General features: G+C 44.0%; 8 protein-coding genes and 1 non-coding gene across 9 annotated transcripts; 5 read left to right on the forward strand and 4 right to left on the reverse strand.

Moving 5' to 3' along the window:
- The first annotated feature begins 1,740 nt into the window (after nt 1-1,740).
- On the forward strand, nt 1,741-4,061 carry V2V93DRAFT_142349 (major facilitator superfamily domain-containing protein). Its single transcript, XM_066906848.1, has 2 exons — nt 1,741-2,487; nt 2,547-4,061. Exons 1-2 carry the CDS (start codon nt 1,972-1,974, stop codon nt 3,732-3,734), a joined length of 1,704 nt encoding a protein of 567 aa, XP_066762867.1. The 5' UTR covers nt 1,741-1,971; the 3' UTR covers nt 3,735-4,061.
- V2V93DRAFT_389189 (P-loop containing nucleoside triphosphate hydrolase protein) lies at nt 3,772-8,511 on the reverse strand. The gene is made up of 3 exons (XM_066912352.1): nt 7,898-8,511; nt 4,585-7,827; nt 3,772-4,526 (listed from the first exon to the last, which is right to left on the reverse strand). The coding sequence occupies exons 1-3, from the start codon at nt 8,412-8,414 to the stop codon at nt 3,838-3,840; spliced, it is 4,449 nt and encodes a 1,482-aa protein (XP_066762868.1). The 5' UTR covers nt 8,415-8,511; the 3' UTR covers nt 3,772-3,837.
- A 1,162-nt stretch (nt 8,512-9,673) lies between these two features.
- V2V93DRAFT_376887 (uncharacterized protein) lies at nt 9,674-11,458 on the forward strand. Its single transcript, XM_066911861.1, has 3 exons — nt 9,674-9,733; nt 9,791-10,338; nt 10,408-11,458. Exons 2-3 carry the CDS (start codon nt 9,949-9,951, stop codon nt 11,314-11,316), a joined length of 1,299 nt encoding a protein of 432 aa, XP_066762869.1. The 5' UTR covers nt 9,674-9,733; nt 9,791-9,948; the 3' UTR covers nt 11,317-11,458.
- Nucleotides 11,459-11,536: 78 nt separating this feature from the next.
- On the reverse strand, nt 11,537-11,635 carry V2V93DRAFT_t72. Its single transcript has one exon. It is a non-coding gene; the product is annotated as a tRNA-Pro (tRNA).
- Nucleotides 11,636-12,156: 521 nt separating this feature from the next.
- Nucleotides 12,157-16,618, forward strand: V2V93DRAFT_376892 (uncharacterized protein). Its single transcript, XM_066911862.1, has 4 exons — nt 12,157-13,509; nt 13,567-13,659; nt 13,723-16,166; nt 16,223-16,618. The coding sequence occupies exons 1-4, from the start codon at nt 12,327-12,329 to the stop codon at nt 16,364-16,366; spliced, it is 3,864 nt and encodes a 1,287-aa protein (XP_066762870.1). The 5' UTR covers nt 12,157-12,326; the 3' UTR covers nt 16,367-16,618.
- Nucleotides 16,619-17,351: 733 nt separating this feature from the next.
- On the forward strand, nt 17,352-19,752 carry V2V93DRAFT_351899 (uncharacterized protein). The gene is made up of 2 exons (XM_066907990.1): nt 17,352-18,332; nt 18,387-19,752. The coding sequence occupies exons 1-2, from the start codon at nt 17,497-17,499 to the stop codon at nt 19,447-19,449; spliced, it is 1,899 nt and encodes a 632-aa protein (XP_066762871.1). The 5' UTR covers nt 17,352-17,496; the 3' UTR covers nt 19,450-19,752.
- V2V93DRAFT_376894 (uncharacterized protein) lies at nt 19,514-20,418 on the reverse strand. The gene has a single exon (XM_066911863.1). It carries the CDS (start codon nt 20,373-20,375, stop codon nt 19,632-19,634), a length of 744 nt encoding a protein of 247 aa, XP_066762872.1. The 5' UTR covers nt 20,376-20,418; the 3' UTR covers nt 19,514-19,631.
- Nucleotides 20,419-20,875: 457 nt separating this feature from the next.
- Nucleotides 20,876-24,014, forward strand: V2V93DRAFT_376895 (V-type ATPase, V0 complex, 116kDa subunit family). The gene is made up of 3 exons (XM_066911864.1): nt 20,876-21,023; nt 21,085-21,185; nt 21,293-24,014. Exons 1-3 carry the CDS (start codon nt 20,903-20,905, stop codon nt 23,657-23,659), a joined length of 2,589 nt encoding a protein of 862 aa, XP_066762873.1. The 5' UTR covers nt 20,876-20,902; the 3' UTR covers nt 23,660-24,014.
- Nucleotides 23,952-24,996, reverse strand: V2V93DRAFT_376897 (uncharacterized protein). Its single transcript, XM_066911865.1, has 4 exons — nt 24,799-24,996; nt 24,688-24,741; nt 24,484-24,598; nt 23,952-24,425 (listed from the first exon to the last, which is right to left on the reverse strand). The coding sequence occupies exons 1-4, from the start codon at nt 24,970-24,972 to the stop codon at nt 24,193-24,195; spliced, it is 576 nt and encodes a 191-aa protein (XP_066762874.1). The 5' UTR covers nt 24,973-24,996; the 3' UTR covers nt 23,952-24,192.
- Nucleotides 24,997-25,047: the final 51 nt, after the last annotated feature.

A 25,047-nucleotide genomic window follows, 5' to 3' on the forward strand; every position in this document is an offset into this window, starting at 1 on the left:
GCCACAGAGCCAAATCACAGGTCGCTGCTTAACTTGACTCAATACGACAAAATCTAGCGAGTTCGCTGGCGCAAACAAAATTGCCTGTATCATCTGCTCTCCAGAAGTGGCAACCTATTAGAGCAAGAAGTCTATCGTCAGCGCGATAGCGGAAGCGTTCTTATCGAGAGCCGCACTAAAGGTACCATTCGACACAGATTCAATAACTGTAATCTGAACAGTTTAGGTTCAGGGCGATGCAGCAAACGACGGAGACGCATCCGCTATAGACTGCAGACATTAAGGCCTGCCAGTGATTCTCGGCATCTGGAGGAGGCGTTTTAGTCACCGAGGGCCTAGTTGAGAGAACCCAGTAGGTCTCCTACGCCTCGGTGTCATCTCTCGTCTGTGATCGGTCAACAAATATTTCTCACGGCCAGCCAAAAGACGAGATCAGCTCAAGCAAGTGGAGTGAGCCGGGATCAGCGCACAGATAATTAGCTCCTATCAATACGGTCTTGCCAAGACCAGGCTCAGGTACTTATTACTTTCTCTTATCAGCCAAGTCCCGTGCTGAGTTGCCATGGTCAGTTGCTGATTGCAGGGCCCGCGCAGGTTGCGTGCGGCCAGGCGAGAGCTGAGATATAGTGGTCAGAGCAGCGACTATCAATAAGTATGCTCTGACTGGCCCGGATGCTGATATGTGTTTCTGCTTATCAGAGGGCTCAGCAGGTCGTGCGCTTTATTGATTAGATCACACGCGAATCACTATTGTGGAGTGCTTGTGGAGTGCTTGTACAAATATGCTACAGCGAACAGATTGTAGACTTCTTTCTATCTGCTTGCAGCCGGATACCGACTATTAGATACCGACTATTACAAAGGATGATTATGAAGCAGTCCCTAGAGTGAGATGTGTCCATTAAGGGAAGCTTAAAGTTACCTACATGCCATGCCACCATACACACCACCATACATATATGCCCATGACTAGTTTACTCAACAGACGTGAATGGATACGTTGAGGTGGCGGCCGCCAGAATATTACGCAACTACAAAATGTAAAAATTTGACTGGTGGCGTGCAGTAATTCTGACGACAATTACCGCATATAGCAGTTTTGTACAGTGGATAAACAAACGCCATGCCATTTTAGTGAAATGTACGGCCCGTTCCGGCGAGTCATCAAGCCTCTGACTTGTGTAAAACAGATTGAAACCTTTCTTCTTGAGCTGCTAGCTTTGTACTGACGCATGCGCAGACAAAGAAAGGCTACAGAGAGAGGCAGTCCGACCGTTCCTGGGTTTGCGTAAGCGGTTAAGGACGGGCCGCGAAAAAGAGTTGTCATGACAATGTTTAAGATTAATGAAACGGCTTGAAATCGGGCGTATCAAAGAGTATTGATCCCACGATTGGTAGAGTATGACAAAGAGCTTATGAATACGTGGCGATAAGGGATTAACAGCGGTCGGTGTGCTGAAAGTGAAGTCTGTGCAGAAGAAGCGGGCCCATGTGTATGTGCTTGCCATCGTGCACAGAGACTCAGGTTCTTTAGTGGTTCTTCATCTTTTGGCAAGAACTAATCTATGCCTCTATATCCTCGCTATCCTCTCTACGCGTACTCATGCAATATAGCAAACTTTTGTCTCTAGAAAGACTCCGGCGATTCACGGAGACTCAGCAAAATATGCGACACGATTAGACCGGGCCGTCGGTAGTCATATCTTGGCACTTGGCAGCGCAGGCCTTGCCTCCATATACACACACACATTTTACCCTCTTGATTGCTGTTCGTATGCTATTATCGGGTCTTGGCCTTCATATCTTGCAACAAGTGTCGGCTTGTGTACTGTCATCTCATGTCGACGCCTTTTACTGGTCTTACGATCACGACAGGTTATCTTTCGCGATACTGTCCCTATATAATGCACTCCCTCTCTGTCTTCTGTCATTTCTTTATTCCTCTCTTTCTCTGTGAAAAATCAATGCAAAATGGGTGTCGCAGGAAAGATTTGGACATATGTCCAGCCTCTGAATCAATCTACTTCTCCCGACGACTACCGCGCCATCGACAAATCCCTGTGGACAACTGAAGCTATTGACGAGAAGTTTCATGACTTCATCGACGTCGAAGATTATACTCCTAATACCCTTCAACGCACTCTTGGTCAGGCATGGGATACCTTCCGTCTTCCTCCTAAACAGAGACGGTATATGCAGAAACTAGACGCGAATATTTTGCTCTACGCTCTTCTTTCGTTTTTCATTAAGACGCTTGATAACTCCAATATCTCCAATGCTTTTATCTCCGGTATGCGAGAAGATCTTAATCTGTATGGCAACGAGCGAAATCTTTTTACCACTTTTTTCAATTGCGGATATATCGTCGGCTCGGTTCCGTCGCAGTTTATTCTTAACCGCGTCCGTCCTTCAATTTGGATTCCTACCTGCGAATTTATCTGGTCAGGTCTTGTTATGGCTATCGCTGGATGCAAGGGTCCCAATGGTGTAAGTTGAATAATTTTTATTTCAAATTACATGGTTCTCCCTCTAAATTGTTTTTACAGATTTATGGTATTCGTTTCATGATTGGCTTTTTTGAGTCAGTTGCCTACCCTGGTCTCGCAATGGTTCTTGGTTCCTGGTACAGACCTACCGAGCTTGCCAAACGCATGCAGACGTATGATGCCGCATGGGCCATGGCATCTATGTTTTCAGGATATATTCAAGCCGGCGTGTACACTTCTATGAATGGTCTCGCTGGTTTTGCAGGATGGCAGTGGCTTTTTATCATTGATGGAATTATTGGGATTCCTATCTCTTTACTCGGATATTATTCTATTCCTGATTTTCCTATCAATAGCCACGTCAAGTGGATGAACGATCTAGAGAAAGAGTATAGTTACGTGCGAATGGAACTTGTTGGTCGCAAAGCGCCAAAGAAACTTACACTCAAGCGTATTTTCGACATGTTCAAGACCTGGCGTCCGTACGGTTTCCTCTGGCCGTGGTGCTTATTCAACATTTGCGATACAACGAGTTACTTCAATATTTGGCTTGACTGGTTAGGAACTTACTCTACTCAACAAGTCAATCTTATACCTACAGGTGGTTATGCTATTTCTCTATTTTCAGGATACATCTCCGCCAATATCTCTGATCGCATAGGTCTTCGCTGGCCATTCATCATTAATGCCTGCTTCTGGTGTTTCTTTGGTAATCTCCTCCTTGCAATCTGGCATATTCCTTTTGGATTGAAGATGTTTGCCTTCTTCTGTCCAGATATCGGGTACTCTCTTTGGGGTATGATGCTTGCCTGGTCAGCGGAAATTTTCCAAGACGACGCAGAAATGCGCGGCATGCTTCCTGCTATCGGATCGACCATCTCAAACGCTGTAAACGCCTGGTTGCCAAACATCATATTTCCGTATCCTGATGCGCCGCAGTACGCAAACTCGTACGGTTACCAGGTCACTACGGGTCTTATTTTCCTTGAATTCTGCGGAATTCTGTTTATGCTCTTCATGTCTCGTCGTGAAGCACATAAACGTGGTCGTGTTATCAACAAGTATGGACTCGCTGTCGACGTTGACGATGCGGCTCTGATCGGGACTAAAGATGATGGTCGAGAGTTGTCGCTTACGGATAAGGACGCAGAGGTTGGCGCTGTAGTTGTCCTGACAGCTGTTGATCCGGTCGAGAAAGAGCATTCTACCAGTGTCAAGGAAATTGATATTATTCCAAAGAAGGAGTAAATATGCTCCTTTCCCTACTTTTTTACACATGATTTATGGTCTTTTCAATTTTATTATTAGAAAAATTGCCAATTATATAATATAATGTTTATATGCTCTGCACTTATTCAACTAGGCCACCCTGTTTACACAAGGAATAAAACATACTACTCTTATTTTCCAGTAGTTTTTCTGGCGTATCAAACTCGATAACTTTCCCTGCAGCCAATACGGCAATCCTATCCGAATCAATAATCGTATTCAATCTATGCGCGATCGTCAAAATCGTCCGATCTTTGAATTCCTTGCGGATAGTAGCTTGAATAATTTGATCTGTCTCAACGTCAACTGCCGCCGTAGCTTCGTCTAGTACTAAGATCTTGCTAGGCGTTAATAATGCGCGCGCAAGAGAGAGTAATTGCCGTTGTCCGACGGAGAAATTTGAGCCGCCCTCGAGAATAATTGCGTATAATCTACCTTCCATATTCATTATATGTTCCTTCAAATGACTCAACTCCAATGCATTCCATAATTCTTGATCGGTGAAATGGCTTCCTGGATCCAAATTATCGCGAACAGTACCTTCAAAAGCCTGAGAATCCTGCGGAATAATAGCCAATCGTAGTCGTAAATCTTTCAAACCGATTTTACTAGTGTTGACTTTATCTATAGAAATGAAACCTCCTGCTGGCTCAATCATACGGAATATGGCAAGCGTGAGTGATGATTTTCCCGCTCCGGTGCGGCCTACGATTCCAATTTTTTCTTTGGGTTTGATTTTGAGATTTATCCCTTTCAAAACCAAGTCAAGACCTATGATTCGTTCTCATTAGCTCGTGCAAATATTACATAGAAAGTGGATGATTTATACCTGTGCGATATCGCGTCGAATAATCATGAAACTCAACAGAGCCGTCGGTTGGCCACTCCGGAGCCGGGCGATTCCTCTCCACAATCGCCGGAGCCTCGGTAGGTAACTTGCAGTACTCCAAAATTCTCTCCACAGACACAGTCGAGATCTCAACTTCAACAGTCATTCGCACAATCGCACCTAAAGACTGCGTTGTTTGTAATGCGTACGACATTGTCAAGCCTACTAATCCAGAAGACAGATGTCCATAGGCAACAGCAAGAATTGATAGTGAAGACGCGAGAAAAATGATCGTACTTCCAAAAAACTCTAGTCTGATCGCTAACCATCGCCGTGCAATCATTGATGGATAATAAGCCTTATTGTTGAAGTCAATATGATACTCATTCGTCCGATTAAAGTGCTTGACTTGCTGAAACGCGCGAATAGTGCTAACTCCGTTCAAACTTTCTTGGAAATGTGCATAAATAGGAGACCGAGAGACTGATTCCAAGCGCTTCAATTCTCGCGAGGTTCGCATATAGAATTTCTGATAATAGATGTAAAGAAATGCGATTGGAACAATAAAAACAACAAATGCAGGATTAGCGGATGAAATGACGAATAATGCAAAAAGGACTTTAAATGTGTTTGTGAAAAAATTGGAAAAGACCCTGGCGAGAACTTCATCCACTCGATTGACATCGGCTGTAAATCGATTAATCACGCGTCCTAGAGGCGTAGTGTCAAAGAACGACATTGGCGAGCGAATCACGCGACACAACATCTCATCATGTAACGCTTTCGCTGCACGAATAGTACAAAAGATCCAGAGTACAAGAGTATATACCACAGTAAGCGATGCAGCTGTAACTCCAAAAAACAAATAGATTGCCAAATATTTTGTCGTATCGGGATTTTCTCCATATTCGGTATTAACCTCAGACCAGTGCTTAAGCCACACGTTACCGCCGACAGACATACTATTTGAAATAATCATCGTAACAAGGAAAACTACTACCGCGCTGAGATTAGCGGCTTTGATATACTCCTTGTAAACACCAAACTTGACCTGTCCCTTTTCTGAATGCTCTTTAAGCTGTCTTGATTTTCGATTCGGGATATCGTCAAATAATGAAGGCTTTTTGAAACTTGCAGTACTGGCGCGTCTTAATGGAGTACCAAAGACGAGTGGGTTACCGCCTTCATAAAATTCCTCAATTGCTTGTTCTTCTTCCTCATTCTCCGCCAAGGGATCAAGCGAATCTTTCAATTCAGACAAATCCTCATCCGGCTCCTCGGCACGCGCAGATCCAAACTCCTCAATTAATTTTCGAATCTCACTATGAGTATCCTTGCTCATAACATCAGCATATAATCCTGTCTCGACAACCTTACCACTTCTAAGCATAGTGATACTATCTGCCTGGGCTAAAACTGCAATCGCATTCGTAGCCAGAATCTTGGTCTTGGATGCTAGTAGGCCCTTGGGACCAAGCACATTATCAATCAAATGTCTACCAACATGCTGATCGACGGCGCTTAATGGATCGTCAAGAATATACACATCCGCACGCGCATACACGGCTCTAGCGAGTGCCAATCGCGCTTTTTGTCCGCCAGATAAACTGATTCCTTTCTCGCCAACAAGCGTTTCATCACCATCAGGTAAGGCGGAGAAATCTTCAATAAGAGCACAAGCATGTACAGTCTTGTCATAAAAATCAGCATGAAAACGCTTGCCAAACAGAATATTTTCCTTAACAGTAGCGTTCATGATCCAAGGCACTTGTGAGCAATAAGCTACGTGACCACGCACACTAACCGACCCAGATTTTCGGTACAAGTCACCAAGGATAGCTTGCAGCACAGCCGATTTTCCATCACCCACACGACCAACAACACACGCTAATTGCCCGACTTTGACGTCAAATGACACATCGCTAAGAGCAGGCGCATGCTTACCGGCTTCATCCCATAAAAACGTGCCATTGCTGATGGTGACTGCATTTTGCCCGGCCTGTGTAGCGACATCGAGATGCTTGACGGCGTCATCTTGAATTTCCGACGTGGCAAAAAACTCGCGTAGACGATTGGTTGACACGACTGCTTCAACGAACTGTGTGATAGCCTGGGGAATTTGCGTTAAGGGATTCGACAAAAGGTTGAAGAGCGTAAGAGCTGGAAACACGATATCAGTCGATAGAGGCTTTCCTGAAGTCCACACAAACACGGCAAAGGTCGAACAAGAGACAAAGAATGGGGCACATGATCCAATAAAGCTAATGACAGCACTGAAAATTCCACGAACCCGTAGATTCGCTAGTTCTTGATTGTTACGGATATCACGAAGTCGTTCTATAAATGAGTCTTCCCACGCATATAGCTTAATTGATTTGATCGAGACAAGAATCTCTCCCGTGAGACGCGCTCGTTTATCCTTGACCTTCATCTGTCGCTTTTGTAGAGCTCGCATTTTTCGAGCAACAACCGCATTAAGTAACATTGTGATGAGAGTCACGCCAACTCCCGCCCACATACTATTGCCTAACAATGAGTGCAGGTTGTACAGACATAGAACGATCTGAAATGGGCCGGACCAAAGAGCCTGACCAGACTGGGTAATTTCCTGCAAGCGCTGCACGTCAACACTCATTAAATTAACTATATCTCCGGTTGACTTTGCTTGGCGACCGTCGTTAGACAAATACATTGCCTTCCTGTAAATAAGAGACGTGAGCGCGGATTTGACATTCATAGCCGTGCTAAAAACACGCTGAAGGTACTGCTGCTGAAACATGGTCTGCGCAAACGAGCAAACAAACATGCCCACAGAAATCAATATTCCGCCTGATATCGCCACTGGCTCGTTGCTATTATATGAATTGACAAACATAATTAATCTGCGAAGCAGATTCGGTTGCATGAATGACAAAATATCGCCGACGAGCTTGAAGCCCACAGCAATGAGATATGAGGTTCCAAAACACTGAAATAAAGCCTTGGCAAGTGACGGTTTGGGGGACTTATTCTCCTGCTGCCAGCACTTATCAAAGTCGATTCGAGACTTGTCGGTTCGGTTCTCTTTTGGTAGATCAGGGAGGTCGTCTTCGGTGAGATTATTTTCGTAGCCAAGACGGATGAGCTTAGTCATATACGTGAACGTCAATCGAGAGAATACATTTGCTTTTGCGACAGGAGAATTATCAACTTCGCCAGCTAAAACTTCATATTGCGACTCTGGCTTCGAGATAAAGACAGACACTGCGAATCGGAACAAGTCAGACAAATACAGATTAAAACTTTCAAATTAAAGGATTTATAAAGAACTTACCCAGAAGTAAAGCAACGGTAGCTACAAAGGAAAAGACCTGCACTAGAAAAATTGCTTCGCTATCTTGCCAAGCGTGTCTTTGTATCAAGCCGTATAATCGTGCAAATCCAGTAAGAGCGCTCAAAAACCAGTAAAATAGAACGATTCCGCTATCTACGCGTGCTCTGAAATGTTCGGTATACTGAATATAACCAGAGATTAAAACAGAGACAAAGTACACTAATGCAGCGAATATCCGCAGGTCTACCCATGTTTCAGATAAGCTTCTGAGGGCCGTGACGAATATCAATTGCAGCAACGCAACAAAGGCAATCAAAGCTACTTTCGCATAAAGCCAAAAAGTGACTTGCACAAATACCACGGGATATTGTGAAAGAGCTCGAAAATCTCTAGGAGAAAGAATGAGTAGACCTAGACCAAGAATGAGAGGGAAGACACTTTCGGCGAAGCAGAGGGTGAAGTTGTAGTAGACCGGTGAGATGGGACCCCAACCTTCGGGATCGGGACAGAAAGCCATTACGGTGAGTAATACCCTACTTTTGTGTCCAATTCCACGAGAGGGAGAGTAAAGTTGAGGTAGTGCGGAAAGTAGAAGGAGAGGTTGACTCTTGCGGCACCAATTTATTGTGTACGACGAGGAATTGGCGGCGTTTACGGATTTAGAATTTAAAAAGTGCGATGTATACCGTCTTGAGATATCCATAGAGTAGCATCAAACGACAACAGCGTGTTGCTTAGAATATTCCTATAGTATTGAATTTATATTATACAGAGTACAGTTATATGAATTCATCCTTTTACTCTGCAAAAATGCTATAGCTAGCCTTCTTTTGCCATGTAAAGCAGCTCGGGATTCGTTATCGTCACGAGACATTGCGTAAACGGTAGTGCGAATCGGGCCTTAAGTCCGCGGTTGGGTAAGATACTGCCGGTTGTAGCCCCGCATGCGCAGGCCCGACTATAAAAATACGGGCTGTTTTATACAAAAAAGATATCAAACAAAAGACGAAGAAGACTGAATAATGCGTAAGAAGAACTGACTGCAGCGTAGACAAATGTTTGCTGAGGAAAGTAGTGAATCTTTCGTTTACAGTCATGCCGTAATTTAATCGATAAGTGGTCAGTAAATACAACTCAGTCACTCTTCCATTAATAATTCTGGATTTTGCTAGTCCTTTCTGTTACAAACTGACTATAAGCAGCATTAGTTCTTGTGAATGAAAGACTTCAAAATGAACTACGAAATGTGAGTTGTGGATTACTGCGGATGTCCCGATATTCAAAGCTCGACAATCAATGATAGTGATGCAGCCACAGTCAATCAGCAACATCCTCACATTTTTAAAGAGCGAGCATTTCTATTAAGTAATAATGAGATAAGCAGCGGATTATCTTTTTCGGCCGTTTTGGTATATAAAACAGAGGCACAAAAGAAGTGAGATGTTCGGACTTAAACTGGGTTTTTACTCCTTTCGGTCATTGAGTTCTTTAAACTGCACTTGATATTAGAACGACTTTCTAGGAAAAGAGCTGCAATTAATTCAGGATTGCTACGGATCGAGATATTGAAGAGTCTACCACATTCCAGAAGTAGCAAATATCAGAAGACTCATTATACTATTCCGAGTCGTGTTATTCTCTTCTGTTGTATGCCAGAGAAAAGAAAAGGCACTTGAGTCTGACTTTTCTATTCCCTCACAGTAGCAGTCAGATCACGTGACATATATGTACCTATGTATACACATATAAACTAGTCATAGGCTATTTGAGTCAGCACAATAGCTAGTATTTTTTCTTTTATTCTTCTGTCCATAGAAATTTGTGCAACAATTATTTGTATTTGTTTATCTGTTTGTTTGCAGATACTCCGAGTGAATACTGACGTCGTAGCAGCAAAGCCTGCGTGATAGAGACACATGCAATTGCGGGGCGGGAGTGTGACTAACGCATAACTTCCTACGCCTAAGTGCATCTCGTACTCATCCATAGCAAAGAGCATACATTGTCTTTCTTCAGACTGCTTCTCTCTCTAAAGCCGCACCACGCTCATTATGGATAGTTTGGCTTATTTTGTTGAGCCTACAGTAGCTCCTGATGAACCACAAATCCAGCTTTCGGATATATTTCCCGAGTGGCTAAAAGATACGGTCACAGATATGGCACTGTCCGCCAACAGCGATTTCTCCGTCGACGATACCTCGAAAGATGATGATGTCCTACTTGAACATCCTAACTTTTCTTCTGCTTCTTCTGGGTTTGGGTCTGGGTCTGGGTCTTCCTACTCTTCTTACGATTTTTTTCATGTCGATTCTGATGCTGCAGCTGCCGTCGATTTACACACATCTTTTCCCCAGGAACCTAGCAGTAATACCTCCTCAGTCGTGGTACAGAAACGCAGACGCGGCCGTCCGCGTATCTTTGCCCAAGTTGATCACTCTGAAGTACGGATCCATCCTGTTTATTGATTGCAATTCTTTCAGACGAGTGACTAACAAGTTCTCTTATAATAGCGCCGCCGGGCACAAGTTCGTGATGCTCAGCGTACCTACCGCCAAAAGAAAGACCGCGTAATCCAAGGACTGCAGTCACGAGTCCAGAGTCTTGAAGCTACCGTGGAAGCCATGCAAAGCGTTTTCCTTGATATCTACGACTACGGCATCGAATATTCAGTCAAAAACAATCTCGATAACTCGTACGTACACAGTCTCGCTGCTGCCGCCTCGCGTGTTCTATATTTATCCCATGCGGCTCAGCCTACTTTATATCTCGACGACTACAACAATGACAATAATGACAACAACGAGAACCAAGTTGATGAAAACCCAGCCGAGGGCATAGAATTCATTATTGGAAAGCCATCGTGCGAACCTGTTCATCGCAAATTCGACACCGCCCCAATTTACCGATTATTTCCTATCCCTGCGGTCTTTGCAACCGCAGAAACTCTTCAGACTCGCGTTCAAAACCGACCTGGTGCCGACCGCTACGAGAAGTTACAAGAAGCACTACTTCGTGCTTGCTTTCTCATTGCAAAGAATGCGATCGCTACCAAAATCCCCGCTTTCATTAATCGAATTTTCCCCGAAGGACTGGAACATCCCGATAGAACTCACAAAATAGTCTCGTACTTTCTCAAACGTCCCGACCGAATCGATCCAACTGCGTGGAAAAACGTCTCTGACTCAAGTGGCATATACCCACAATACTTCAGTGCCACGACTGTCTCTCAAAAAGTGAAGTATATCGAAACAGTCGAAGGTCGCGGTCCTCTTGACCTTGACGCAGTCGTAGCTTGGCTTTATGGCCGCGGCGTCAGTCTAGGCAATTGCCCTCGATATAGCGAGTACGATGTTGAGATGGCCATCGCTTCTGGAGAAAAGGCGGGGAAAGCAAGACGCTATATCGATCCTGCCTTGTAAATACCATATACTCTCTTTCATAATCAGGATACATACGGACTAAGGTGGCTCTCATTTTGGATTCATCACCTAACAAGTCACCTCGCATTTATTGTTGTAAAATTACATATAATCAAAATAAACTAATTAATTAAATAAGAAATTGGAGTTAATTATTACTGCTGCAAAATAGGAAGATATAAAGAAATAGAAAATAAAAAATTAAAAAAATTAAAAAGTTGGGGTCATCCCGGATTCGAACCGGGGTCTCCTGCAAATTCAGCCGCGAAGCCGGGCATGAAAACCCGAAGCAGGTATGCTACCCCTATACCAATAACCCCTAGGAGCAGTTGACCGAATTCGTCATCTGCTCCTCTATAAGTACACTAATAGGTTTAGGGCTGAACTGTGCGCTTATTTCATGATTACTATAGCAATTGTTGCCTGTTTTTGCTATCTGCCGATCAATTGCTATTGAATCGCAATTTTACTGAAGCGGACTTGAATATGTTGGGAATTAATTTCGAAATTAATGTTGACGGAGAAGAGCATGATAAACGGGATCATGCGAGGAGATAGGATATGGACGAGCTCGACAAGTCAGTTCTATGTAATTATGAGATTTTCAATTAGCACATCTGCGTGGCATGTTACTGATAATTTATAGGCAGACTGCCAGTATATCTGAATTATAGCAAGTAATTACATTAGCGACATTTGGAAGGGCGCGTCAAGAGCGAGGATAAATTGGTAAGAGAGTGCGCTTGTTTATTTGTTGTTGCCATAACAACTGCGCCGCACTAAACATCAACAACGAAAGACTAGGATAGCGTTCGTCCAAAAAACATCTAATCAACGCTTTTTCTCTTTATTCTATTTCGATTATTACGCTTCCAGTTTTCTTTGTTTGAATTTTTTTTTTTTTTACACATTGATTGACAACTAAAGTACATCTTATCACTACTATCATTGCTCTACAAAATAAGAAACTGACCTCTAGCAAACTACTAGGGCTCTCCAAACTGCCTGATATGGTGCGCTCGACCCGTAACTCTGCGCGAGCAACTACTCCACCTCCGCAGTCTTCCAATGCTGAACCTACAACTGCTAGTCGTCGTGTTTTACGCTCGCATACAAAGAGTGCCGTCAATGATCCAGCGTCTGTGTCTGGACAATTGATATCGCCTACAAAGACTTCGTCCCGTAAGTCTCGCGCAGGGCCGACGACGGCTGATGATGCCGTGCTGATTGCATTATCGCCTAATAAACAGTACGCAGCATCTTCGACTCCAAATCTGAGGAGCAACGAAATTCCGGAAAGTACCTCACCATCTAAGAGACGAAGCAGAAAAAGTGAAGCAACAACAAAGAAACAAAAAGTATCAAAAACGCCTACTAGAAAGGACGGTGTGATTGAATATGATGATGGGAAGCATAGCCCATCAGAAAAATATACCAAAGAGAATGTGCATATCAAACTGTCACCAACAAAGGCTTCACCAACAAAGACTCGCTCGACCAGATCATCACCTAGAAAGTCAATGTCGCCTGTAAAAAAAAGATCATCACTCAGAAAGTCTGGAGGAGCATCTGAGTCTGTTGTATTGACTGAGCGAGATCCTGAAACGAAATCTGAGATGTCGGTAAACAAGGACACGGAGAAATTTGCTGAGAAGTTAACTGCTGAACTCACTGAAGACGCAGTAACAGAAATGCAAGAAAGCTGCTCAATCACCAAAGAAAAAGTTTCTACGGAGAGTGATCTTCAAAATTCTACTGTTAATGAATCTGTATCTAACTCTCAAGAGATTGTCTCTGAGGAAACTGTATCTGAAGGGCATTTGGCTACTGCTTCGGCAGACTCTGAATCAATGGCAGATCCTGGTATTCTACTCTCAAAGCAAATGATTTTAAGACCCCCTACAGACGATGCCCAATCAAATCGTCAGCAAATTGATCCAGATGAGTCAGTTGTTTCGGATGTCCCCGGCGCATACATCGATCCCACTCTTGTGCTAAATTTTAGCAACTCCGAGCCAGGTAGTCCCATTCGGGCTGCCATGTCGCCAAAGCCTCTTGGTCAAGAATCATTTGATCAGTCATTGACATATACAGAACAGCTGTTCAACTACTCATCTGCTTCTCCGGTTCCTATTTCTACGTCTCTAATCGATCCTTCGCTATTATCGTCTCCTCCGGTATCACCAAATAAAGGTTTGGATTTTTTTTTTGCCTGTATTGCTCCAAGAGATCTAACGCTGAGTTTTCTAGCTGCGGAGGTAAATCCTTTTCCGATTCCCGAAGTGTCCACAACTCCGACTGTTGAACATCTCTCTCAGAATTTACCTGAGTCGTCACCGGAAGGTAAGTCGTTTATTACCCAATGAAACATTAAATGATTTATGAGCGGTGTTGACTTAATTACAGATCCTTTAACAGGGGCTAGAACATTGAACAGGTCTCATTTGCTTAAAGCTGCTGCTCGACGATCGGCGTACTATGACCGCTTAAAGCGCGAGTTTAATATTTCACATACACCTAAAACACCGTCTCGACTAGCCGTATCGCGCACTGTTTACGACACTTCGACTGAAATGGGATCATCAGATGCCGCTTCTTCGTCACCTGTACCAATTTCTGCGACTCCATCTGGTCCGACACTACTTGCGTCGCTTGCGCAGGATGCCATTGCTGAATCTGACTCTGAGAACGATGAGTTTGTGGATTCGGTGGAAAACATAGACGTGTCTGCCATTGCATCATCTCTAAAAGTTGTCAAATCTGTTGCAGAAGAGTCGTCTGCTCCTGCTACTGCTACTTCTGCTGCCGACTCTACTTTGAGTCGCGAAGCATTGACAATCTCTGCGCTTGCAACTTCCCAGGGTGTCGTGGAAGAGGAAATACAAGTGGAAATATTGGAAGCTGTTCCTGCTGGTCAAACGTCGGCCGATGTTTCAATAGAAGAGTCAGATTCTGCTGCTGAAGTCTTTGTTGAAGCTTTGTCACCGACTACTGCTCCCCTGACCATCAGCTTAGAGTCTGACCAGGTCGACATTTCAGATATGCTCCCAGAGCAAATCAATCAGTGGGAACGCCAGCTGAGACGACAAGAGGGATTCTGGTCCCAGTCAGCGGTAAACACTCCGGCAGCTACGCCACAACAGCGGACGCAAACTTCCACTCCAGGATCTACAGCCTTAAGATTAGCTCTGAGTCTGATTTCACCTATTCGCAGATCTCCTGTTACGCAGAGGGAGATTCTACCAGAACCTACGTCGCCTACTAAGGGAAGTGCTAGCAGTCCGCTACGCAAGGCGATCGCGGGTATTTTGTTGCCTACGAAAATGCCGGTAGAGAGTATGACTGCTGTTAGTCGAGATTCGTCAGAGGAGCCTGATTTTGCTGATGAGGATGTGTCTGCTCATAATGTGGAGTCTGGATCTGAAGAAGATGCAGTTGTTGATAAGCTGTTTGAGACTGCAAATGATAGCGATAATGCTGATATTCAATCACTGGAATTCAACAGCGAAGATAAAACAGAATTACCTGTCAATGAGACTTCAGTCGCTGAGGACAGTGACTGCAAGCCAGTTGAGATTGAGACTGAGCCCAATGTGTGTGATACTGATGCGACTGCCTTTCTAGGTATAAAAGGGTCTTTATCTGAGGCGTGCGAAGAGTCGGTAGAAATGGATATCGACGAAGAAAATGAAGTTGATGCAGAAACCTGCAAGGCAGCTGAACAAGCAGAGACAATTGTTGTGGCTTTAGCTGCAGATAACGCTTCAGATGAGGTCAGCGTCGAATTAATAGATGCCGAAGAAGAGGCGTCTACGAATGCAGCTGCAGATAACGCTTCAGATGAAGTCAGCGTCGAACTAATAGATGCCAAAGGGGAGGCGTCTTTTAATGCTGCTGCAGATGGTGAAGCCGTTAATGACAGCAGTCATGAAGATTTTCACGAGTGTCGGCCAGCTGCTAATATATCTGAGTTGCAAGATTCTGAACAAAGTGAGGGACAAACTCCTGAAGAGGCAGGCGATATCGGTGACAGTACCTTTGATCGACAGCAAGAATCTAGCGAGCATACAGCAGTCGCTGATGATGCTGTTTCTGAGGATGCTGTTAACGAAATTGCGACTGTAAGCCACCAGTCGCCTGCTAGATCTGATGTTTCGTCAGGGGATGTTGACTATACTTCCGTTCTTCCATGGAATATTTCACTCGACAAGTGGGCTGAATCTAATAAACGCAAGAGTGTGGTACTCGAAGATTCAGCTCCGATTAGTACTGAATCGGCTAGAGAAGTAGTCGAAGAAGAGGCAAGACCGAAGAAGAAGACGCGGACAACGAGGACTTCGGTGACTATTGCTGATGAGCAGGATCACCAACAGCAGCCGACATTACCATCTAAGCCTCAGCGAAAGAAGCAACCGGCAACTCCTGCGCGCTCGAGCAGACGTCGAACTGAGTCAAGTAGTTCAATTCCCGTTGTCAGTGCGCGAGCAGATGCTGCGCCAAGAGCTACGCGAGGACGCGCAGGTAGACGTGCGCCAGACACACCAAAGCCGGTTAACTCTGGTGCAAATGCGATTGCGATTGCGAGTGCGCCATTAGCTAGGCTGACTGCGACTAATTCGCGATTGAATAACGGATACGAGAATAATGTTATTCCCCAGTACCAGCGAATTGATGCTAACCGACCAGACTCGCCGCCTTTGGAAAAGCGTCGGAGAAGACTTTATGAGAGTCCGTTGGCGCGTGATCGCAGTATTTCTTTTGCGGGTAAGGTGTCGGTTGCTGGTGGTGTAAAGGGTGGAAAGAAGGCTGACAAAAAAGAGTTGGCCCGGCCGGCTAAAGGGATTATGAAGGTGATTAGCTATCTAATTTTTAAAGTCGAAGTCCAAAACTAACATGTCTTGAATAGAATTCTGTTAAACTCGATGAGTTTGGCAATGCGATTGATGCAATTAGCGTCATAGCAAACGATACCGTTCGGGTTAATCATCGACTCTATCTGGGTGAGCATGAAGAACCTACTCGATATGCGCGCAAGGAGAATCTTCGGTAGCTCGGGAGATGTCAAGTAATTGAGAATGTGTATATACTGTGTTACAAGTTTATGAGGCTGTCGATGTGTCGATGCTGCCGGAATAGAGTGAAGTAAGAGAATGTTTGTGTATTGCTTCGTTTGATTATATGATTTTGTTTCTGTATTTTTTCTAATTTTCTGGAAAGTTAATAAGTCAAGTAATTGACGGGAGTTATGGGCTTAGAATAATTTTTATATCCAATATTATTTAATACTTTTATTATTAAAAAATGTTAACGTATATATTTGGAGAAGTACTGATGAGGCGAATAAAAAAAATTCCGTTAGAACTTGTTTTAAGTTTGATTTTTCGGCGAGACAGGATAATCAGGGTCCGATGAAACGAGAAGATTATTAATTTGTCTATTAACTTGGAATCATTTGATCTTTATATTTTAAAACTGATGCTCAGATACTTGGTTCTCAAATTACAGTCTTTTGCGTTTGTGGGATTTGATTTTTGTCTGGTTTGTCGAGTGTAGTTTCTGTGATAATACTTGCTGGAGGCTGTTTTAATCGCTCTTGACAATTATTATACAATTTTCAGAATAATCAATTTACTAGACAATATAAAATACCTTTTACATACACTCTGAGCAATCAATTTAAAATTTGTCTGAATGATTATTTTCCAAAAATGATATGAGAAATAAGTCGAGAGAAAAAGCAAGTAAATTGACAAGCTGAAGCCAGCGCGTTGACGATCTAGAATACGAGTTTAGCGAGGTCTTCTTCCACTCAAGACATACGGATGATTGATAATAAAAAAATATATAGCTACAACTATCACTAAATAATTCGCCAAAATTTCAATTCTATATATGTACTGCTATATTATTACAGAAACAAATAATAATCAAACAATTCTCCGGAATAGTACTTTAAGGTTAAAATCATGCATTGCCGCCGCACCCAACAAACTCTGAATTACGGTGGAAAGTGTGCAGCCATCCCATCGTCACTTCTTGTAGTCGTCCCTACTTTATAGCTCAAAGTATCTGGGTTTATTTGGATACTTCTTGCGCTGACCATCTTCGTCGTCCATTCAATATTTAATCTCACAGTTTATATATATTTAAGGACGTTGCTACAATTTAGAGTCACCGACAATGGTTCTCTGGTCTCCCGCGGGTCGCATCTCGTGGCGATTCGGCCGACAACGAACTATTCTCTCAATTATAGCAATCAATGTGGCCGCAGTCATCCTCCTAGTATCATTATCTACACCAGCTGGTAGTAGGGGCGATATTTTCAATTCTGTGTCGTCTGCATTGAACCGGCTGGCGACTGACGATCAGGGTCAGCAGACAGATGCTCAGGAACAATTGTTGCAGGATGCATCTGTGAAATCGACAGTCCCGTCTGATTCTGAGCTAGCTGCTCATCCGCGACCGCTTGAGCTGCTCCGAGTCTGCGACGATGAAGAAGAAAGACTTGAAGGACAGTCGAATATGCTGTTATCTCATAGTGGACCGGAGCGGACAATGCTCAGATTGGAGTTTGGCATGCAAGGTGCGAAATCAAGCAATCGATATAACCCAAATGTATTGCCCTTCCCCGCAGGCTATAAGCATCCTTACTTTGGGTTAGCACGACAGACAAAGAAAGCTGCATTATTTTTACACCATGATCTTGTATTTTGCGAAATGGAATGGGGCCATATCAAGGTCACTAACCGCAAGATTCTGAAATGCGTCGATAAAGGTGAAGCTACAGTCCTGAATTTACCGGACTGGGAATCTCCCAAAGGGCATTGTGTTCCCGAGTATTTGGAAGTCACACAGGGTCATCTTGATCCGAGAATGTTTTATTCGCCGACTGGTGAACCGCTTATGATTGTCGGTATGAACGGCAAGTCCAACTGTCTTTCGCAGTTTGTTATCGATATGCGAGCTGTCATTCCTGGGCTTGATCAAAAACTGAAGCTAGAGCATGTGCCAATCAAGTATGTGCCAACCTAACAATAAGTAATCTTCCAGACTACTAACATGTGTGATAGATACAAGGAACTCACAGAGATTCCCCGCAAAGATATGCATGAAATTGAGAAAAATTACTTCATTTTCTATGATGTCGACAACACCCCCTATGTTCATCATGAGCTATTCCCACGCTCACTAGCTGCCGTCGAGGGACAGTTTGCAGGACAAAATCTTCTTCGCATAGATAAACAGACGCCACCGCCCTGCATCACAACGCTACTGCGCAAATATGATGATAAGCGATTCAAGACGCTCCTTCACCAGGCGTCGAACTCTTTGAGAGTTACACTCTGCGAGTTTCCTTGTGTCCCTACTATCCACAATACTGTATCTGCAGCAATTATTCATGTCAAATATACCTTTGGCATGCTACCGTTCTATCGACGACACATGATTTTCATGAATTTGACCTCGCCATTTGAAATTATTGGCATGTCTAGTAATCTTATGTACGCTGGTTCAGACGAAAAAGATATGCTTTTTACAGTCTCAATTGCGTGGGATAAGCATTTTCAAAAGAGACGAGACTGGGAAGATGCTACTGATCTTCCTAGAGGATACATGTCTTTTACGCCAGATCGAGCCGATACACAAAGGGTAGCTGTCAATGAATACAGCGGTGAAGTGGTAGCGAATCCAAATCTGGCAGCTAGTGTGCCTGAGCACGCTCCAAATGCGGATACTGCTCCTCCTCTTCCTCCGCCGCCGCCGCCCCCACCACCTGCAGCAGCAGTACCTGGAGAACCGGTCTTGCCAGCCCCGCTAGCAGAGCCTGCCGATGTTCAAGCTGCTGCTGGCGGGTCTGTTGCTGCGCTTGGACAATCCAATTCTGGGTTCCAAAAGCGACAGCTGCAAGCCGCAGCGGACCCAGGCTTCCACGAAACGGAGTCAGAGCCACCAGCGCCCCCAGAGCCAGAGCATATTCTGAAGAAGAGTAAAAATCCGCTTATTAGCGAATATCATCACGGATGGATTGATGATATGGTGCTAATCAACATTGGAATCAGGGATGCCGATAGCGCTATTTTGCATGTGCCGATGAGGAAAATTGTTGAATGTATGGAGATTTGCTCACGGTAACATATATATATATATATATACAGACCAGTGAGCGAAGAATAGTTACGAAGTTTTGTATTATATATCTGCATATTACGAGAATAATGAATGATAGAATATGATATTTATTTACAAACCGACAACCGCAACATAACACGACATATATATACAGATTAACTTGCTATTATGTAGTTGGCATGCTCTTATTTCTTTTGCTTTGTCACATTGTCGATAAGACCTGCAAGAGTACGCTTCACTATCGGCGGGATGGTGGAATTGTGTTTGAGAGCAGTTGAATACATTGCGTTTTCTCCAGCAGATGCGATCCAGCGCGAATAGTCTCCGCGCTCCTCTTCCGGGTCAAGAAAGAAATCTCGACGAACTCTTTTACGACGGATCTGATCTTTGTTCTCGAGCATGGCAATATGATCTTCGGCGGACATGATTGTGTTGGGAGATGTAAATCCAGGAGGTCTTTTGCTTAGAATTTCATCTTTTTTCTGGAAATCAGGCGCAAGTTCAATAAGTCTTGAGAGAACCACCATTGCTTCTTCTTCAGTCTCTGGTTCCTTCAAGCCCAATGTTTGCAGGTATTCCTCTAGGCTGACATTATCCCAGTCATTCTGCAGGACACGTTCCAAAAAAGTATCAAAGTCGTTGTATTCGAGCGTGTTCTCGTCTTTTTCATTCTCCACCAGCTCTGTAGCCGTGGATTTTCTTTCCACCACCTCATCTGGACTACTAGAATATGATCTGATCCCACTAGGCCGCGATGTCCAAGGATAATAGGCGGCGAACGAAGTCGAGAATTGTCGGCGGCAGCTAGCGCTGCTAGCATTGGTCCTCCTGCTGTTTGCAGATAGAGCTTTTCGACAAACAATATTAGAAAGGATCGACCTACGCGTCTGTAGTGACCAACGCATCATTGTACTTGTACTGCGTTGCATTGTAGTGTATCTGTGGAAATAGAAATGGTTTCCGTGACGGACAAGCTGTGAGCTACACAAATTTTCGAAAACGGACAATTAAGGTTTGCAGCTTTAGAAAGGGCCTATTGAGAGCACTGAACGATATTTACGACATATTTGCTATTGGATTAGAAACAGAGCAATTTGCTTTTGTTATACTAATAGTTGACCACATAGGACCAAGGATAATTAACAGATGTATAAGAAAATGACATAATAATAATACCTTTATAAAGAACTGCATATGGAAGTCTGTTGTTTATTGGAAGCTGCACGACTCCATTAAAATATAAACAGAGCAGTTCTTTCTAATTATCCAGACCACTGTCTTATATCCGATAAAGTAACATGATGATCTAAGCATTCTTGAGCAAGTAAATACTCAGTGCAAAGTGTGCTGATAATGTTTGTACTCTGTTAATACTGATAAATACGCAGAGAGCAGTATATCACATCACACTCTTATCTTGGCGGCCAATCAGCCATTTTCGTCCGGCGGCCGCGCCATGACAAGTTCCTTCCTCTGTCCCTCTCCCCTTTTTTTCTTTCTCACACCCAACAACAACAATCCTTCTTCCTCATCCTATTTGTTATTCACATTAAAGATGGGCAAGCAGGCTTTTTTCCGTATGTTGCTTTTATATTCAATATTTTTAATTTACTATTCAAATGCTAATTGCAGCTTAAGGCTCCGCGGAGATGTCCCTTGTGCAGCTCTACATCGCGACCGAAGTTGGTCGTGAGGTAGTTGCTGCCCTTGGCGAACTCGGCTCTCTACAATTCCGTGATGTACGTATATCTCTTGTGCTTTGATATCAATTTCCGATAAAGTTGGAGGACTCAAAAAACGATGAAATCTCTATTTGTTATTAGTAGACTGACAAATAATCAAACAGCTCAATGCGGACGTCAACTCCTTCCAGCGTACCTTCGTCAAGGAGATCCGTCGTCTTGACAACGTTGAGCGTCAGCTCCGCTTCTTCAACACCCAAATCGAGAAGGCTGGCGTCAAGGTCAAGGCTGTTCCCGGATACGCCGACGTTACTGCCGCCCCTCACTCCAACGAGATCGACCAGCTTGCTCTCCGCACTGACGAGCTTGAGGAGCGTGTCAACCAGCTTATGGAGTCGCACGAGCGCCTGACCAAGAAGCAGGTCGAGCTCATTGAACTCCGCCACGTCCTCATCGAGGCCGGTGCCTTCTTCGACCGTGCTCATAACGTCCCTGAGGAGCTCCGCGCTTCGCTCGACAACGACAACGCCCCTCTTCTCAACAGTGATGTTGAACAGGGTGATATGTCAGCCGCTACTTCTTTCTCGGTCATGAACATCGGCTTCGTTGCTGGTGTCATTCCCCGCGAGAAGATGCAGACCTTCGAGCGTATCTTGTGGCGTTCGCTCCGTGGTAACCTCTTCCTCAACAGCACTGAGATTGAGGAGACCATCAAGGATTCCAAGACCGATGAGTCAATTGAGAAGAACGTTTTCGTTGTTTTTGCTCATGGTGCTGGTATTCTTTCCAAGATCCGCAAGATCGCCGAGTCGCTCGATGCTGACCTTTACGCTGTTGACGAGGATGCCAACATCCGTCGTGATCAGGTCCGTGAGGTCAATACCTCGATCGCTGATGTCGAGGAGGTTGTCACTACCACCGAGACTACTCTGTTGACCGAATTAGAGGCTATCGCTGAACAGATTGCGTCGTGGATGGTCGTGGTGAAGAAGGAGAAGGCAGTTTATGCCGCTCTTAACTTGTTTAACTACGATCAGTCTCGCAAGTCTTTGATTGCTGAGGGTTGGGTTGCTACTGATGAGCTACCCATCATCAAGACAACTCTTGCCGAGGTCACTGAGCGCGCTGGTCTTCAGGTTCCGTCGATTGTCAACGAGCTGTCGACCACCAAGACTCCCCCCACTTACTACAAGACCAACAAATTCACCGAGTCCTTCCAGAACATTATTGATGCTTATGGTGTTTCCCAGTACCGTGAAGTCAACCCCGGTCTCCCTGCTATTGTTACCTTCCCCTTCATGTTCGCCATCATGTTTGGTGATCTTGGACACGGAGCTATCTTGTTCCTTGTCGGTCTTGCTATGGTTATCTATGAGAAGAAGCTTCTTCAGGCTCAGCGCGATGAGATCTTTGACATGGCTTTCACTGGTCGTTACATTATCTTGCTCATGGGTGCTTTCTCCATGTACACTGGTTTGATCTATAACGATATTTTCTCCAAGTCGATGACCATCTTCCCTGTCGGATGGGAGTGGCCTTACACCTGGAACGAGGGTGACCTTATTATGGCTAACTCGACCGGTACCTACGCTTTTGGTATTGACCCTACCTGGCACGGTGCTGACAACAACTTGATCTTCAACAACTCGTACAAGATGAAGCTGTCAATCGTCATGGGTTTCTGCCACATGCTTTACTCTCTCTTCTTTTCGCTTGTCAATGCCCGCTTTTACAAATCCAAGATTGATATCTATGGAAACTTTGTTCCTGGATTCCTTTTCTTGGTTTCTATTTTCGGATACTTGTCGTTCATCATTGTTTTCAAGTGGGCCTACGACTGGATCGGCAACGAGAAGGTTGCTCCTGGTCTTTTGAACACTTTGATTGACATGTTCCTGTCTCCTGGCAACGTTACTGACCTTTTGTACGATGGCCAGCCTACTGTTCAAGTTGCGCTTGTTCTTCTCGCTGTTGCTTGCGTTCCCTGGATGCTTTTGCTTAAGCCTATGTACCTCCGCTGGGATAACAAGCGCAAGACGCGCGCCGGCTACGAGAACTTGTCGCAGCAGGAAGTCACCCGCCTTTCGTTCGACGAGGAGGCCGAGGCTGCCACCCCTGTTGTTATGGAAGAGATGCACGAGGAGCATGAGTTTGAGTTTGGTGAGGTCATGATTCATCAGGTTATCCACACCATTGAGTTCTGTCTTAACTGCGTTTCGCACACTGCCTCGTACCTGCGTCTGTGGGCTCTGTCTCTTGCTCACGCTCAGCTTTCGACTGTGTTGTGGTCTATGACTCTTGAGCGTGCTTTCAAGATGGAGGGTGGCCTTGGCGTTATCATGGCTTTCATCTTGTTCGCAGCCTGGTTTGCTCTTACTATCGCTGTTTTGGTTGTTATGGAGGGTACTTCTGCCATGCTTCACTCGCTTCGTCTTCACTGGGTTGAGGCTATGTCGAAGCATTTCGTTGGTGACGGTATTGCTTTCACTCCCTTCTCTTTCAAGGCTGTTCTTGAGGAGCCTGCTATGTAATTCAAACGTATAGAGAATTGCATTGGCTAAAAACTATTTTTTATAAATTCAGTTCAGATATTTTTACAATAATTTTGGGAATGATAGTTTTAGAGGGGTTATAGTGAGTTAGATTACTCTATTAGTATATGAGATTTGAAGAAAGTAGGAATGGGAGAGAATATTTGGGTGTATTTTGTCTCGTCGGCTTTTCTTTTGTATTTTATATAATAATGGTTTCATCTATTTTAACTAGAATTCATACTTTTTATAGAATATTTTTATTTTCGGCTTGGAGATTAATGGAAAAGTTGTTGAAAAAAAGAATACCTTTAGCCATTGTAGTTATAATAGCGATTATCATTATCAAAGATGATGAAGAGATATAGTACATGTAAGAAAAAATAAAGAAAACATACACCAGTACCCAGATAATAAGATGGCAAGATAAAGAGATAAAAAGACGCAACCAAACTAAAACATACACGTACTCATACAAATACAAATACTCTACACACAGGAAAAAAAAAACAAAAATAAAAAAAAAGCAGTGCTTAATGATCAGAGCAGATAGCAATAAATTCATCAAGACTAATCTCCCCATCACCGTCTATATCGAATTCATTAATCATTGCTTCTAGTTCTTCTTCTTGTAGATTTTCGTTTAATTCTTTAGCTATCTTGCGGAGATTGCGTAGAGTTATTTTTCCGGTTTGATCTTCGTCGAAAAGAGCGAATGCGCGGCGAATTTCATCGAGAGGGTCTCTGGATGCTACCTTCTCCGACACTAGAAATGAAACGTTAGTCTAAACTTGATAAGAGAGAAAGCGAAAGGGAGTACGGACTGACGTGAAGGAAGGAGTCGAAGGTAATGAAGCCTGGCGTATTGCGTTCGTTCTCGTGAAGAATGTCTGCAACTTCTGACTTCTTTGCATCGAATCCTAGTGCACGCATTGCGACCTGCAAAAAAGATCTTTGTTAGTATTTTTTAGTGTTCTGAATTGGAATATTGATGTTATAGCCGATTAGGAAGGGGGTTGATGATGTACTTTTAGTTCGTGGTAGTCCAGTTTACCGTCTCCGTCCATATCAAATATCCGAAACTAATACAGATAAAACTGTTAACAATTTTCCCACTGAAACAATACAGATCAACTTACGGCCTCTTCAATCTCATGCCTCTGCTCTTCAGTCAACTCCTTCCGCTTGCCCGTACGAGAAGCAGCCCCAGCAGCGCCAGAAGCAGTCGGAGCCACTGGACCAGGCGACAGATTTCGACGTCGACCAGCTAACTTGCCACCAATCGTTTGGTGATTGAGCGCGGAGGAGTACATCGCTGTTGTTTATCAGTGAATATCTAGAAGACGCGTTGGTGTGGGCTTGAGTAGCGTTCTTGCATTTAAGTCACA

Source organism: Kockiozyma suomiensis (assembly GCF_038497685.1).
Source record: "Kockiozyma suomiensis strain NRRL Y-17356 unplaced genomic scaffold V2V93scaffold_23, whole genome shotgun sequence".
NCBI lineage: Eukaryota > Fungi > Ascomycota > Lipomycetes > Lipomycetales > Lipomycetaceae > Kockiozyma > Kockiozyma suomiensis.

What these genes read in the sequence shown, in the direction of transcription:
- V2V93DRAFT_142349 (XM_066906848.1), top strand. Translation starts at nt 1,972, where the DNA reads ATGGGTGTCGCAGGAAAGATTTGGACATATGTCCAGCCTCTGAATCAA. An exon ending in GATGCAAGGGTCCCAATGGT is followed by an intron (nt 2,488 to 2,546) that starts GTAAGTTGAATA and finishes TTGTTTTTACAG; the next exon opens with ATTTATGGTATTCGTTTCAT.
- V2V93DRAFT_389189 (XM_066912352.1), bottom strand. Translation starts at nt 8,414, where the DNA reads ATGGCTTTCTGTCCCGATCCCGAAGGTTGGGGTCCCATCTCACCGGTC. An exon ending in TACCGTTGCTTTACTTCTGG is followed by an intron (nt 7,828 to 7,897) that starts GTAAGTTCTTTA and finishes TCCGATTCGCAG; the next exon opens with TGTCTGTCTTTATCTCGAAG. An exon ending in TTCGACGCGATATCGCACAG is followed by an intron (nt 4,527 to 4,584) that starts GTATAAATCATC and finishes AACGAATCATAG; the next exon opens with GTCTTGACTTGGTTTTGAAA.
- V2V93DRAFT_376887 (XM_066911861.1), top strand. Translation starts at nt 9,949, where the DNA reads ATGGATAGTTTGGCTTATTTTGTTGAGCCTACAGTAGCTCCTGATGAA. An exon ending in CCCAAGTTGATCACTCTGAA is followed by an intron (nt 10,339 to 10,407) that starts GTACGGATCCAT and finishes CTCTTATAATAG; the next exon opens with CGCCGCCGGGCACAAGTTCG.
- V2V93DRAFT_376892 (XM_066911862.1), top strand. Translation starts at nt 12,327, where the DNA reads ATGGTGCGCTCGACCCGTAACTCTGCGCGAGCAACTACTCCACCTCCG. An exon ending in ACCTGAGTCGTCACCGGAAG is followed by an intron (nt 13,660 to 13,722) that starts GTAAGTCGTTTA and finishes ACTTAATTACAG; the next exon opens with ATCCTTTAACAGGGGCTAGA. An exon ending in CGGCTAAAGGGATTATGAAG is followed by an intron (nt 16,167 to 16,222) that starts GTGATTAGCTAT and finishes TGTCTTGAATAG; the next exon opens with AATTCTGTTAAACTCGATGA.
- V2V93DRAFT_351899 (XM_066907990.1), top strand. Translation starts at nt 17,497, where the DNA reads ATGGTTCTCTGGTCTCCCGCGGGTCGCATCTCGTGGCGATTCGGCCGA. An exon ending in CTAGAGCATGTGCCAATCAA is followed by an intron (nt 18,333 to 18,386) that starts GTATGTGCCAAC and finishes CATGTGTGATAG; the next exon opens with ATACAAGGAACTCACAGAGA.
- V2V93DRAFT_376894 (XM_066911863.1), bottom strand. Translation starts at nt 20,375, where the DNA reads ATGCAACGCAGTACAAGTACAATGATGCGTTGGTCACTACAGACGCGT.
- V2V93DRAFT_376895 (XM_066911864.1), top strand. Translation starts at nt 20,903, where the DNA reads ATGACAAGTTCCTTCCTCTGTCCCTCTCCCCTTTTTTTCTTTCTCACA. An exon ending in GGGCAAGCAGGCTTTTTTCC is followed by an intron (nt 21,024 to 21,084) that starts GTATGTTGCTTT and finishes TTGCAGCTTAAG; the next exon opens with GCTCCGCGGAGATGTCCCTT. An exon ending in GCTCTCTACAATTCCGTGAT is followed by an intron (nt 21,186 to 21,292) that starts GTACGTATATCT and finishes ATAATCAAACAG; the next exon opens with CTCAATGCGGACGTCAACTC.
- V2V93DRAFT_376897 (XM_066911865.1), bottom strand. Translation starts at nt 24,972, where the DNA reads ATGTACTCCTCCGCGCTCAATCACCAAACGATTGGTGGCAAGTTAGCT. An exon ending in GGCATGAGATTGAAGAGGCC is followed by an intron (nt 24,742 to 24,798) that starts GTAAGTTGATCT and finishes TATCTGTATTAG; the next exon opens with TTTCGGATATTTGATATGGA. An exon ending in CGACTCCTTCCTTCACGTCA is followed by an intron (nt 24,426 to 24,483) that starts GTCCGTACTCCC and finishes TTTCATTTCTAG; the next exon opens with TGTCGGAGAAGGTAGCATCC.